Source organism: Giraffa tippelskirchi, chromosome 10 (assembly GCF_054371585.1).
Source record: "Giraffa tippelskirchi isolate mGirTip1 chromosome 10, T2T-mGirTip1v1.2.pri, whole genome shotgun sequence".
Lineage (NCBI taxonomy): Eukaryota > Metazoa > Chordata > Mammalia > Artiodactyla > Giraffidae > Giraffa > Giraffa tippelskirchi.
Genome location: NC_137284.1, coordinates 5,612,490 through 5,626,075, shown reverse-complemented (window position 1 = coordinate 5,626,075; position 13,586 = coordinate 5,612,490). Strand labels below are relative to the sequence as shown.

Sequence of the window (13,586 nt, the reverse complement as noted above, 5' to 3'; positions counted from 1 at the left end):
CAATCATGACCTGTCCCTCCCTCAAATCCTGAGCGCACCACTGGGATCCCCTGTGACTGGCACACAGTTTTGCTTGCTTTCTCTGAACTCTCTGCCCTGGCTTGGAAATTCCAAGGGGCCCTGTGGACCTGAGCATGTGACTGGGGTTTTCCTGGCTGGGGCCCCAAGCCCAGCAAGCCTCCCAAGTGGCTCTGGCCTGAAGGGTTGCCAGGCCCAGTGTTTGGGACAAGGGAGACAGAGGCTATGGCAAGAATCCAGCTTTGACCTTTATTCAAGAGACCAGATGGGTTGCCCCAGGATCCGGCTGCCAGCCCTGAGGCCAAGCAAGGCTGGAGATCCCCAATCTGGCCCTGCTTTGCCCTGAGCTGCAGCCTTAGCCCCAGGATCCTGCCTGCAGCCACTGCAGGTACAAGCGGGAAGAGCCCTGGGGGACTGGATGCTGCTATTGATTCATAAAAAAAAAAAAGTACACCAAGGCTCCATGTTCCCCATGATGAGTGGGCCTGGGGGGCCAGCATGAGCACCCTGCAGCCACGTGATTTCTGTACAATCCACCATGTGGGGCAGAGGGTGGGCACATGGAGGCTATTTCTTGGCTTTGGCAGAGTTGCGGGGTGGGGTGATGGGCCGGCCTCCAGGGTTCAGGCCACTGAACTGCCCGTATTTCCCCTTGTTCTTGTCGGCGGGCTTGAGGATCTAAAAGAGAAACTGTTCAGGCTCAGGGGGCCGAGCCATAGGCCCCTGGGCCCTCCCACCCCCAGCCCGACCCCCACCTGGAAGGAGCACATGAGCGTCTCGTCCACGCTCATCATGGCACCTGCGTTGTCAAACTCGCCGCAGTAGTTGGGGGCTGAGAAGAGTGTCACCAGCTGCCGCTTGGCAAAGAACTCGTAGCCATCTTCTACTACCTGGACGAGGGTGGAGGTGGTTAGTTCAGCAGGAGCTGGCTGCCAGCCCTGGTCTCACCCAGATGGGGGCTGCCAGCCCACCTGGTGTGCCCGGCAGATGAGGTCCAGGTCATGCTTGTGCAGGAACTTGGCCACCACCTCAGCTCCAAAGGTAAAGGAGACGCCACGGTCATTCTCGCCCCAGCCCTGCACATCCTTGTCAGGGTCAGACCACAGCAGGTCACAAAGCAGGCCCTGATCAGGCACATCTGTGGGCCGCATGATACGCCGGATCTGCTCCATGGACTGTAGGTCTGGGGACAAGCCTGGAGGGCACAGGGGTCAGGTTACCTCCTCCTCCAGGCAGCCTCTGCCAATCAGCCTTTGCCCCCCACCTCTCCACCCTCTCCAGGATTCCTGGGAGCCTACACAGGCAGAACTCATCACCTTCTGCCTCTTCCAAGTCCCTGTCCCTTTAAGGAGCACAGAGCTCCCTGGAGAAAGTGTTAGTCGCTCAGTCGTGTCCGACTCTTTGCAACCCCATGGACTGTCCAGGCAAGAAAGCTGGAGCGGGTAGCCATTCCCTTCTTCAGGGGATCTTCCCAACCCAGGGATCAAACTTGGGTCTCCCGCATTGCAGGTAGATTCTTTACCATCTGAGCCACCAGGGAAGCCCTGGAGAAAGGGGACAAGCAAACTCCATGCAAGAAGGCGAGGTCACGACATGACAGTGAGTGCAGCCTAATGCTGCGGTGCGAGGGGACTTCGTGGAAGAAGTACTACCCATACGAGGACTCCAGGGAGAGCTGTTCCTGGTGACTGGGAACACATCTTCCAGCTGACGCCTGTCCCGAGGTCCCCATGGGTGCTGACCCTGGGAGGCTCATCCTTCCCAAGCATTCACACGCCCAGAGCCGTGCTCACCTCCATGGCAACAGAAGATCTTCTCGTCCACAATGGCAGCAATGGGCAGGCAGTTGAAGCAATCGGTGAAGGTCTTCCACAGTTTGATGTTGTAGCGTCTCTTGCCTGCCCGGGGGAAGGAGATGGCTCACCAGAAGGCCTCTCTGCCCCACCCTCAGCCCGGGTCTCCAGGCCTTCCAGGGCACATTGGGTTGTTCAGACAGCTAGGAGGAGAGAATGGAAGGCAAAAGAAACCGAACCCCCACCCCTAACCCCTACTACCCCCACTGCTTCCCAGACAGAATTCTAAAGCAGCCGAGTCCACAGGAATCGCAGAGTTCCACTTCTGGAACGACCTCAAGGTTGGCACCCACCCCCAGCACAAGAGCAGGGCCAGGTCGAGACTGGGTCTGGTTCATCTTGGCTTCTGGCTAATAGAGTCCAGTCCAGACAGGCATCCTAAGTGCTTAAGTACCGGATGCACTGGAGGGGGGTTTCGGCAGGTGAGGCCCTGCATTGGAATACTGGCAGCCCTTCAGTCAGCAGCCACTGGCCAGGTTCCTCCTGAGTGCCAGGACCTGCTCTAGGAGGGCAAGGTAGGGCGGCATGAGCTGGTGCTACCTTCACGGCGCTCAGCTTAGCAGGTGTTTGTCAGACGCTGACACCGCAGCCACCAGGTCAACACGAGGGTCGCACTGAATGGCAAGGAGAGCCCTTCAGGACCAGGGCAGCCCCAGACGCTCTGCCCACTCACACTCGTCATAGAAGCCGTAGATACGGTTGATGCTGGCACACTCGTGGTTCCCACGGAGCAGGAAGAAGTTCTCTGGGTACTTGATCTTATAGGCCAGCAGCAGGCAGATGGTCTCCAAAGACTGCTTGCCCCTGTCCACGTAGTCCCCCAGGAACAGGTAGTTACTCTCTGGAGGGAAGCCACCGTACTCGAACAGCCGCAGAAGGTCATAGTACTGGCCGTGAATGTCACCTGGGACCCAGGGAACCAGGTGAGCACTAGGGGCAGCCTAAATGTGAACCCAGGGTCAGGGCTGGGCCCAAGGGAGGAGGGACTTGGGAAGGGTGGGGGGCAAGGCCACTTTCAGGAAGCCACAGGGACCTGGGCTGAGGGCTCACCGCAGATCTTGAGGGGTGCCTCCAGCTCCAGCAGGATGGGCTGGCTCAGGAAAATCTCCCGGGATTTGAGGCACAGACCACGGATCTCGTTCTCCGTCAGCTGTACATTCTTTCCAGGCCTGGAGCCCTGCACTGGGGGCGGAATGAAGCGTCAGGACCCTGGTCCCTCAGGCGAGAAGAGGGTGAATGACATCGGTGGCTCCACAGGCACTTCTGGGTGGGGGCGCATGGGCCTCCCGGCCCCGCCTTGCACAGGGACAGCTGTTGCTGCTGAGCCTCCTGCGACCCCCAACTGCCCTCAAGGCGCTCGCGAGGGGACTGCTGTGCGCAGAGGCCACCCAAAACCTCAAAGCACAGGACCCCTTCCTGGAGGACTAGGCTTCTCGGGTTTCTCCCTCAACCAAGAGCCCAGGCCAATCCTTGCGCACCGCCCCCTCCCGGTCCTGCTCTGGCAAGGGGAGCAACCCCAGACCTCCCAGCGCGCCGCGATTGGGGGGGGGGGGACGATGTGGCCACGGGACCTCGCGGGCCGTCCCCGCCCAGTCGAAGCTGGCCCTGGGAGGGGCAGGTCCACCCGCGCGCCACTTCCGGGCCGGGCAGGGGACCAGGGCGCGGCGGGCGCCCACTTCCCTCGCCGCCCCGGCCAACCTTCCAGCAGGCGTCCGATGATAGAGTCCAGGTTGAGCTTCTCGCTGTCGGACATGGCGGCGCCGCCGCTCTGGCCCAGCACCTCCGGGCCCAGTCCTGCCTCCCGCCCTCCCGCGGCCTCCTTCCGGCCTGGTGCTCCTTCCGCCCGCCCGGGCCCGCCCCGGCCCGCCGCCCCGCCTCCTCGGCCGCCCGCCCCGCCCCGCCGCACCCGGCCCCGCCCCGGCCCGCCCGGTCGCACGCCGCCCCAGCGCTCTAGCGCCTCCGCTGGACGCCAGGCCCGGGGCCCGCGGCGGCCCGGGAGGCGGGGCCTCGGCCAGGGGGCGGGGCTCGGGCTGACCTGATATGCGGGGGCGGAGCCTGCTCGGGGCGGGGCTTCACAGGGCGAGGTCGACTCTAGTTCCGCCCTGGAGGAGTTACCCACCCTTGCACCGAGGATGTGCGGCCGGAAGTAGTGTGAAGTTGTTTTTCTCTTTTAAGGGCCCAATAGTTCTTCCCACTTCTGCCCCGGGCTAGGAGGTGGTGTGACCTCATTGGTATCTCATTGGGTCTCCCCAGAGAGCCCAGATTAAGTCCACGAAGTGCAGGAAAGGAAACAGGCTCAAAGATAGCGAGGGTTGGCTTCAGATTCACGGAGGAACTCTCACCTCTAGGATCCCTGTGGCCTGCGGGTGGCTGACCAGGCCCAGACACCTGTCGCTGAACTCCGAGCTCATTTTGGTCCCCATTGCCTGTGGTGCATGCTGCATTATTATTATTATTTTTTAATGTCTCGTCCTTGCGTTTTGAGTAGCGCAGTGATGCCTCACTGTTTGACTTGTCGAAAGCATTAACAAAAGAGGAAACGTTAAATAAAGCGTAATACTCAATGGAACCCTGAAATGAGTATTTTATTTGCCGGTGACCTCAAATCTGGAGGCAGCATGACCTCTCTACCTCTGGCAGGCCCTGGCTGCATCACACCCAGCACAAGACCCCAGGCCTGTACTCACCCAGCCCACCCGGGTGGTGGGAGGAGCCCATGGCCCAGGGCCACTGGGGCTGGCCGGAAGAGCCCTGGAGAAGAAGGGGTAACCCCCCCCACGCACTTGGGAGGGGCCCCCAGCGGGTTGCTGAAGCTGTGGCTGAGGAGGAAGTGAGAGGAGGAGGTGAGGTGCAGCAGGGAGGTAAGCTGGGCTGCTGGAGACAGGGGCTGGGCCTGGGTCTCCGGTAGGGGGCCTGCCCTTTCTGCCCTTCTGGGCCTGTGCCCCACCCCCACCCTGGAAGAGGAGAGGGGACCAAAGGGGTATGGTGAGATACCCTGCAACCTGCCCTCTTTGACCAGGCAGGCAGGTCCTGGGGCTGAGGCCTGGCTGGAGAGGCACCCCAGCCCCACGCTGGCCAGGAACCCCCCCCGACACTGGCTGTCCCCACATCTTGCAGCCTGCAGCACCAGGGGTCGGTGGCGCCATGGCCCAGGCCCTGGGCGAGGACCTGGCGCAGCCCGGTGAGCTGCAGGATGACTCCAGCTCTTTGGGGTCCGACTCAGAGCTGAGTGGGCCCGGCCCGTATCGCCAGGCTGACCGCTACGGCTTCATTGGGGGCAGTGCAGCAGAGCCCGGGTAAGTGGGGAGGGGATGAGGGGGTTACGGACTGCTGGGCATAATGGTGGAGGCTGAGAGCTGAATTCTAGAGTGAGGCCCAACGTCAAGGGTCCTGGAAGGGTCTGGGGACTCAGCCAGTATCACCTGTTCTTGGGTTCTAGATGGAATCTTAAGGGTAGCAGGGCTGCGGGGGGTGGGTCCCTGTTGTCTCTTACTCCCAGTCTCTGAGGGTTACCAGAGGGGCTGAACCTGCTCTCCTTTCAATCTGGCCCAGGAATCCCGAGGCCATAGAGCTCACACTTCTTCCTCTACCAGTCCTCCCCTTCCCCAGGTGTTGACAGGAAGACAAGTTCGGAGATAGATAGGGAGGTCACACCGCCATCAGAGACAGAATCAGGCTCAGAGAAGACTCCTGGTTTCTAGCTCTTGGCTCTGTCTACTCAACTTCCCCGATGAGTTGTCTGTGTCCCCATCCTGGGGGACAGTCAACCAGCCCCTCCCCCCGCACACACCTACACACCCTCTTCAGTATCTTCTGCTTCCGCCCACATCAGAGCCACATCCTTTCCTGTACCCATGACAACCACTGGCAACTCCAGGGTGACAGGTCACTCCCCACCCCAGAGATTCCCAGAGATCTCCAGGGCCAAGGGTTGGGCTCACCCAGGTAGCAGGAAAGGTGGCGGATGTGGCTGTCCAGTGTCTGGACATTTGTGCTGTGTGTCCCCAGGCCGGGCCACCCTCCTGCAGACCTCATCCGCCAGCGAGAGATGAAGTGGGTGGAGATGACTTCACACTGGGAGAAAACCATGTCTCGGCGGTACAAGAAGGTGAGGGGAGAGTGGTCCCATGTGGGCCTCCTTGGCTCGTCCCCCTTGGCCTGGCAAAATTGAGCCTCCTGTGTCCCAGCACCTCCTGCCTGCACTCCCTGCTCCTCACGGAGACTCTTGCCCAATAGCAGATTGTGCCTGAGGTCTGCTGAGAGGAGCAGGGATATCTGGCACGGCTGGCTTAATGAGTGCCCTGGCCTCACTCGCAGGTAAAGATGCAGTGCCGGAAAGGCATCCCCTCGGCCCTGCGGGCCCGGTGCTGGCCCCTGCTGTGCGGGGCTCACGTGTGTCAGAAGAACAGCCCCGGCACTTACCAGGTGAGGGGACCGGCGGGGGGCCCAGCCCCCTCCCCTGGCCCTTCACCACTCTGGGCCTTCACCGCCACCTTCTTGCCCACCCGCAGAACCTGGCTGAGGCCCCAGGAGACCCACAGTGGATGGAAACCATCAGCCGGGACCTGCATCGCCAGTTCCCGCTGCATGAGATGTTTGTGTCGCCCCAGGGTCACGGGTACGAGGCCGGGGATGCCCAGGGACCCCCAGCCCCCAAACCCCCAGGCGCTTTGGCCAAGTCCCCAACCCTGCCCTGGCTTTATGTCTTTGCATCTCAGAGGACCCAGCAAGGCCCCTGAGGGGCCAAGGCCTGGGCAGGGGCCACCACAGGGTGCGGGAGGGATGCCCAGAGGACTGGCCCGTGATGGGGTCTTCTGGCACAGGCAGCAGGGGCTCCTGCAGGTTCTGAAGGCCTACACCCTGTATCGGCCGGAGCAGGGCTACTGCCAGGCCCAGGGCCCTGTGGCCGCCGTGCTGCTCATGCACCTGCCCCCGGAGGTGAGTGCCCTCAGCCCTGCAGCAGGGACCCCAGACCCGGATGCCCACCCCCAGGAACTCTGACTTCAGTTACCTGAGACCCTGGAGCCCCAAATCTAGTGACCTAGGGACCAAGGCATTCTGTGCCCTGTACCGTGACCCCTCTATCCCCCGGAACTCTGGCCTCCGGGACCTAGGATCCTCAAGTCCCATGCAGACCTGTCCTAGTGAGCCAGGGCCTCATGATTGCCAACCTTAGTGACCGTTAAGCCCAATGACCTTGATTCCAGGAACATTGAACCCTGACCCCTGACCTTTGGCCCAGTGATCTAAACGTCTGGATGTTATCATTTTGACCTTATGACCCCTGATTCTGAGCCCTGTGACCATGATCCCTGACCCCAATGACCCCAAGAACCCAAAACTTGAGCTTTGGGACCTCCACTACCCTTGACCAGTGAGCCCCCACCCTGTGACCCTCAAATTCAACCCTCTGAGCCCTGTGACTTCCGACCCCTACACCCCTTGATAGGCCTTTTTCTAGGCAACGGGAAGCTTTTTGGTAAGACTCACTCCCCTCAAGCCCACCCCCAGCACTGAGACCAGGCTCCTGGCTCCAGAGTCACCCCAGATGGTGTCCCGGTCCTGCCCATGCCCCTCTCCTCCCGCCCTGCGGTCCCCTCTGCGGTGGGCACTCAAGGCCTGTGCCCGCCCCCCAGGAGGCCTTCTGGTGCCTGGTACAGATCTGCGAGGTTTACCTCCCCGGCTACTACGGGCCCCACATGGTGAGAGGCTGGGATGGGGCCCCAGGGCACAGGGGGAGGGGCGGGGGGGGAGCCTGGCGACTGGGTGGGGCCTGGGGTCGTCAGCAGCGGTGCTGATGGACGTGGCCACAGGAGGCTGTACGGCTGGACGCCGAGGTGTTCATGGCCCTGCTGCGACGGCTGCTCCCACGTGTGCACAAGCACCTGCAGAAGGTGGGCGTCGGGCCCCTGCTCTACCTGCCCGAGTGGTTCCTGTGCCTCTTCGCCCGCTCCCTGCCCTTCCCCACTGTGCTGCGTGTCTGGGACGCTTTTCTTAGCGAGGGTGAGTGGGGGGCCGGCCAGGTGGGCAGGGGCAGGAGGGGGAACCTGGGGCCGGGAGCCTTGGGTGCCCAGTGGGCACAGAGGGTGGAGGTGCCAGCTCCACTCTGCCCCGCTGCCACCGCTGACCCTGCTCCAGGGCCTGGGTGCTGGGCTGTGCCGAGGGTAACCTGCCCTTGGGCACGTATCACCAGTGGGAGGAATGGCAGCCCCCGCCCCAAGCAGTGAGACCACCACAGGGAGGGCGCAGCATCCGTGTGGGGGAGGGCTGGAGTCAGGGAGGCTTCCCTGATGTCGATGGGGCAGGAGCTGGCGAGACCACAGCAGTGGCACAGCTCGGGGACTGGGCACGGTGGGGGCATGGCAGATGGAGCCCCCGGGCCCTCAGTGCGAGCCCTCGGAGGCCAGGCACAGCTCTGGGAGCCAAGGCCACTTGAGTGAGACCTACATTCTGGTGGGGGTGGGGATGGGAAGCGGCAGTACCAAATTAACGAGATATTTATAGATTGTCATAAGTTCCGTGAAGAAAATAAAACAAAGGCCGTGCCAGAGTGTAGGGGAGCGGCAGGAGAGGGCTGTTTAAATACGCTGGTGGCCGCTCCCTGGAAGAGGCAGACACACGGAGCCTGGTGGAGAAGGAGAGGCAGGCAGGGCCCTGTCCACAGAGTCCCGGCCATAGATGACTTGAGGGGTGCAGGTGTGGGGAGAGGTGCCAGGCCAAGAGCGGGGGGCAGTCAGGGCAAAGCCGAGCTGGACTCTGGGGCTCTGCCTGGTACCCCCATCAGTAGCACAGTTGCATTCGGTTCTATACGGGTTGTCCGGTGGTTGCATGGTAGAAATCCACCAGTACATCTACTGAGCACCTGCTATATGCCCAATTGGCTTGCTGAGCGTTCTAACCACGGATGTCCAAGTCCCCATCTGCTTGTCCTCCCCTGCAGACTCAGACCTCGAGGTTGGGGCGGGCAGGGCCCCCATAAAGGTGGCCGAGCTACCTTTGCCCTTTGATAACAGTGACGGCGTTAGTAGTCCTGTTGTCCCTTTACACGGCACGGTGGTCACCAGGCCTCAGTGGTCCCCTGACTGCTTTTCTCAACAGACCCGAGGCTGCCAGGGAGGGGCTCTGAGGCTCCAGGAGCAGGCCCAAAGTCACGTGCGTGTGTGTGCCTGCGTGTGTATGCGCATGTGTGCCCTGTGCTCTTGGCTTAGGGGTGAGGAGCTCTGGCTTGAATTTTTCTAGAATCAGAAGGTCACAAGTCTGAGCTGGAAAGGCTGTTACGTCACCACCCAGCCCTTCGCTGGATGGGGCGAGGAGCCAAGGCCCAGAATGAGAATGCCTGGCGTGAGGTTGTCAGTAGCCCTTGGCTCCTGGCAGGCTGCGCTGCCCACAAGCATCAGTGGCTGCTGGGACCTGCTGGCCGGTGCCCCCAGGTGGCCATTCTGCTCTCAGTCCAGGCAGCAGAGCTGCAGGAGTGTGGAAAGAGTCTGGCTAAGGACAGGTTCGGGCCCGGACTGAGAACTGGCCCCGCACTGAGAGAGCCCCCCCGGCCTGCAGGTGTGAAGGTGCTGTTCCGCGTGGGGCTGACCCTGGTGCGCTTGGCACTGGGCACCACTGAACAGCGCCTGGCCTGCCCAGGGCTCCTAGAGACGCTCGGCGCCCTTCGATCCATCCCGCCTACCCAGTTGCAAGAAGAGGTCTTCATGCCCCAGGTGGGTGCCCCTTGCCCACCCCCTGCAGTGGCCCGGCAGCCCCCTGCACAGTTGGGGAAACTGAGGCCCGGAGGGAGTAGTCACAGTAAGCACGGGGCTCCGTTCTTGTCCTCTGAGCAGCAGAAAATGTGGAAACCCCAGGCCTCAAGTGGCTTTTTGTGGCTCCGTTAGTCTGTCTCTTTGTCTGTCAGCCCCTCAGCCCTCAGCCACTTCCTGGGGCTGTTATTGCCCGCTCTGTGGGGATCTCTTTGTTTCCTGCCCTCCCCCAGGCTCAGTATCAACCGCTCCCTGCAGGTGCACGGCGTGGCCCTGTCCGAACAGGACCTGCAGCGGGAGATCAAGGCCCAGCTGGCCCAGCTACCTACGTCGGCATCCGAGCCACCCCCGAGGCCGCAGGCCCGCCTGCCCGGGGCCCCAGCCATCTTTGAGGCCCAGCAGCTGGCAGGAACCCGGGTGAGCCCCCGGTCTGAGGTGCCCCGCATCGTGGTACAGCCCCCAGAGGAGCCCCAGCCACCCCGGCGCAAGCCCCAGACCCGAGGCAAGACTTTCCACGGGCTGCTGACCCGGTCCAGGGGCCCCCCTATCGAGAGCCCCGCTAGGTCCCATCGAAGCTCCACCTCCTTTCTGGACACCCGATTCTGAGGGTAGGTCCCACTTCTGAGGGTACCACGGACTCAGGGTCCCCCGGTCCCAACTGCCTGAACAGTGGATGCCAGCCTCGAAGTGGGCACCGCACTTTACAGCTGGGGTTGGATGCCTCACTCCTTTCCTGTGGACTGCCTCAGGTCTGAGGAGGACGGAAGGGTGCAGAGTGGAGTTTGGGGGACCCAGGCGGTCCTCCACCCACAGGACTGCCCCGGTGCCTGGGCCCTTGCACACATCAAGCTCACACTGGAGGAGTGTGCAAGAAAGGGCACTGGCTGGGCCACAGGGACCTCAGAAGGCTCCTGAAGGGTCTGGAATAAAGTCTGAACAGAAGCCTGCATGCGGTCAGATCAATGCCCTCTGCCCCCAACCCTCCACCAGCTGCCCCCTCCCCTCTGGCCTTCACTCCCCTCACGGCCCCGCCCCTCCTAGTCCCGCCCCTGCTCCCCAGGGCACACGAGGCTGCCCTTTGGCTGCTGGAAGGTGTTTACCAGCTACAGGGACCAATGGCAAGCCGCAGCGCCCAGCCTCTTGGGGCCAGGTGAGGCTCCTGTGCCTGGGGGAGGAGGGCTCCCTCAGTGGACGGTGGGCCCACTCTGCTCCCTCCCCTTGCCGATTTCAGGAGCCCCCCAGTGGTGGGAGCACTGTAACCCAAGTCCGCCCCCCCTACCCCACCCCGGGTTCTGATCCCATCCTCAGAGAGAGCCGGCTGAGAACAAAGGCCTAGTGTGCCCAGACAAAGGAGAAAGGCCCTGCCGGCCCTTTCCCCTCCCGAAACCCCAGCCACAGCCCCTGGGGACTGCCACCATGGAAACCCCCTCCCACACTCACTAATTGCCCCCGTGGGTGCCCGAGGTGCCTGGGACAGGAGCCATCGCCAGGACAACGGGGCTGGTGCCCTGCCTCCTTGGGTGTCCTCCCCTGAGGGTGGAGGGTGGAGGGTGGGGGCATGGTCGGACTTGGGAGTACCCGGAAAAAGTGACTGCAGTCTTGCTTAAATGGTGGAGTGTTCAGTACCCTTCTCAATGGCTGTGCTGGAACACGTTGGCACCCTCAGACCCCTGATTCCAAATGGGCTGGTGACAAGTCCACGGCCGCAGGAAGACGCTCACTCTGTGTTATTGTTGTTTAGTTGCCAAGTCCTGTCGGACTCTTTGCAACCCAACCCCATGGGCTGCAGTATGTCAGGCTTCCCTGTCCTTCACCATCTCCCGGAGCTTGCTCAAACTCATGTCCATTGAATCAGTGATGCCACCCAACCTTCCCATACTCTGAGTCCCCTTCTCCTGCTTTCATTTTCCCAGCGTCAGGGTCCATATATACTTTCCTTCTTTTAATATTTATTTATTTGGCTGCATCAGGTCTTAGTTGCAGTACAAGGGATCTCTAGTTGCAGCATGTGGGTGGGATCTAGTTTCCTGACCGGGGATTGAACCTGGGCCCTCAGCATTGGGAGCGCAGGGTCTTAGCCGCTGGGCCACCAGGGAAGTCTCTGTGTATATACTCTTAGGGCGCTTACTATGTGACTGGCCAGGTCCCGGGTCCAGGGGCAGACCATCCCACTTTCAAGGAGCCTTTGGTCTGGAGGAGGGACTCACATGGAGGTCCAGACCCAGAGCTAAAGTTTGGGTGGAAACTGAGTTTGCCAGGAGGAGAGACAGTTGGGCCCAAGCTTTGCTGCCTATGGCAACCCACTCCAGTATTCTTGCCTGGAAAATTCCATGGGCAGAGGAACCTGGTGGGTTACAGTCCATGGGGTCACAAAGAGTCAGACACGACTGAGCGACTAACTTTCTTTCTTTTGCTGCCTGTGGCAGACCCAGGGTTCACCCCTCCCCCACGTCAGCCACCACGAGCCTGGCACCCGCCTCCGCCCGTCCTCCAGGGGATGCTCTCTATCTCTCCTGTCCCACCCACGCCCCCGGTTTTGCTCCAGCCCCGGTTCTGAGTGTGGGGCAGCAGCTGGGCCCTGGGAGTTAAAGAAAATTTTCTGAGCCCCTCTTCCCTCCCAAGCCCCCACCAGGGTGCTCAGTCGCTTCAGTCGTGTCCGACTCTTTGGGCTCTTTATGACTTTATGCCTCTTTCTGACTTCATGGACTGTGGACGAAGTCGTGTCCGACTCTTTGGACCCTTTATGACTTCGTGGACTGTGAACAAAGTCGTGTCTGACTCTTGGGACCCTTTATGACTTAATGGACTGTGGCCCACCAGGCTCTTCCATCCATGAGATTCTCCAGGCAGCAATACTGGAGTGGGTTGCCATGCCCTCCTCCAGGGGGTCTTCCTGACCCAGGGATCGAACCCCCATCTTTATGTCTCATACATTGGCAGGTGGGTTCTTTACCACTAGTGCCACCTGGGAAGCACCCCCACCAGGGTGCTTGGAGCTTAATAATAACGCCCTCCCCTGCAGTTCACAGACCACTTTCTCAGATCCCCACCCACCCACACACCCTGTCTCCGCAGGGGGACCCGGCCAGGTTGAGTGTCCAGCCCAGGATCACAGAGAGAGGCAGGGCCAGCTAGATTGTGCCTTAGGCTTAGAGCCAGAGTCTGATGGACTCTCAGGCAGGGAAGCAGGTAGGTGGGGGCCTGCAGGGAGTTTATGGGATCCTCCCTGAACTCTCTGCCTCCCGCCACTCAGCTCTTCTGCCAAGAGAGGTTAGGGGAGCAGGAAGAGCAGCCTTGGTCCCGGGCTGAGAACCCATCCCAAGGCTGGAGGGGAGGCCACGAGGCATTCCCCACGGATCCAGACCCTGGGGCAGGCGGTCTCCAACAGGGCCCCTGGAACTGGGGCTGAGTCACGGCCTTATCTATTCAGGGAAGTATTTCCTGGGCAGTCCTTCTGCAGGTCCTGTTATCAACCTGGGAAGCCTGGGCCAAGGGGTCAGGCCAGAAGAGGACCACTCCCTCCTTGTGTGAACACTTTTACACACGCCGTTCCCACAGGGCTGCGCTACCCCTATGGCACCTGGGTGCTAGTTAGGAAAAGATGTCCCCCCTCCAGGTACGCGCAGCCCTGCAGGACCACAGGGAAGTGACCGCTCAGCAGGGCAACTTGGTGCAGTGAGCAACCTGCACAACCGCACTCAGGGGACTAGCAGCCCCAGCTCCCTACACCCCTGCCCGGAAAGAGGCTCAGAGAAGGCAGGGCACACACGTGAGAGTACTCAGCCTGTGGGAACTAAAGCTGGGCTGGCATCTGCCTGGGTCAGCCCAGGGGACAGGGACGGGAGTGTGGGGGCAAGCAAAGAAGTGGAAGGGCAGATGGACCTCTCGTGGTTGGGGGGCATGGTCTCATCTCGACTGCCACCCGCCCCAAACATCCCCCCATCCCCACACTGTCCAGAGGTCAAGCTTG

At 61.5% G+C, this 13,586-nt stretch overlaps 2 protein-coding genes across 4 annotated transcripts; one reads left to right on the top strand and one right to left on the bottom strand.

The window, feature by feature from the left end:
- Positions 1 to 248: 248 nt before the first annotated feature.
- PPP1CA (protein phosphatase 1 catalytic subunit alpha) lies at positions 249 to 3,695 on the bottom strand. Of its 2 annotated transcripts, XM_081531941.1 has the most exons (7): positions 3,570 to 3,695; positions 2,922 to 3,053; positions 2,545 to 2,775; positions 1,812 to 1,916; positions 990 to 1,213; positions 774 to 908; positions 249 to 696 (listed from the first exon to the last, which is right to left on the bottom strand). In XM_081531941.1, the coding sequence occupies exons 1-7, from the start codon at positions 3,622 to 3,624 to the stop codon at positions 586 to 588; spliced, it is 993 nt and encodes a 330-aa protein (XP_081388067.1). In that variant the 5' UTR covers positions 3,625 to 3,695; the 3' UTR covers positions 249 to 585. The 2 variants fall into 2 exon arrangements, with proteins under 2 accessions (XP_081388067.1, XP_081388068.1); XM_081531942.1 differs by lacking the exon at positions 2,922 to 3,053.
- Positions 3,696 to 4,703: 1,008 nt separating this feature from the next.
- On the top strand, positions 4,704 to 10,563 carry TBC1D10C (TBC1 domain family member 10C). 2 transcript variants are annotated; one of them, XM_081531936.1, is made up of 10 exons: positions 4,704 to 4,732; positions 4,989 to 5,167; positions 5,880 to 5,979; positions 6,189 to 6,296; positions 6,383 to 6,489; positions 6,695 to 6,809; positions 7,508 to 7,573; positions 7,685 to 7,874; positions 9,426 to 9,580; positions 9,875 to 10,563. In XM_081531936.1, exons 2-10 carry the CDS (start codon positions 5,016 to 5,018, stop codon positions 10,220 to 10,222), a joined length of 1,341 nt encoding a protein of 446 aa, XP_081388062.1. In that variant the 5' UTR covers positions 4,704 to 4,732; positions 4,989 to 5,015; the 3' UTR covers positions 10,223 to 10,563. The 2 variants fall into 2 exon arrangements, with proteins under 2 accessions (XP_081388062.1, XP_081388063.1); XM_081531937.1 differs by having other exon boundaries at positions 4,891 to 5,167.
- The last annotated feature ends 3,023 nt before the right edge of the window (positions 10,564 to 13,586 follow it).

Bases quoted from the DNA above. Each gene is read 5' to 3' on its own strand.
- PPP1CA (XM_081531941.1), bottom strand. From the start codon at position 3,624: ATGTCCGACAGCGAGAAGCTCAACCTGGACTCTATCATCGGACGCCTG. The intron at 2,776-2,921 runs GTGAGCCCTCAG...CCTGGGTCCCAG, and splicing joins GGCACCCCTCAAGATCTGCG to GTGACATTCACGGCCAGTAC. The intron at 909-989 runs GTGGGCTGGCAG...ACCCTCGTCCAG, and splicing joins TCATCTGCCGGGCACACCAG to GTAGTAGAAGATGGCTACGA.
- TBC1D10C (XM_081531936.1), top strand. From the start codon at position 5,016: ATGGCCCAGGCCCTGGGCGAGGACCTGGCGCAGCCCGGTGAGCTGCAG. The intron at 5,980-6,188 runs GTGAGGGGAGAG...CCTCACTCGCAG, and splicing joins TGTCTCGGCGGTACAAGAAG to GTAAAGATGCAGTGCCGGAA. The intron at 7,875-9,425 runs GTGAGTGGGGGG...CCCGGCCTGCAG, and splicing joins GGACGCTTTTCTTAGCGAGG to GTGTGAAGGTGCTGTTCCGC.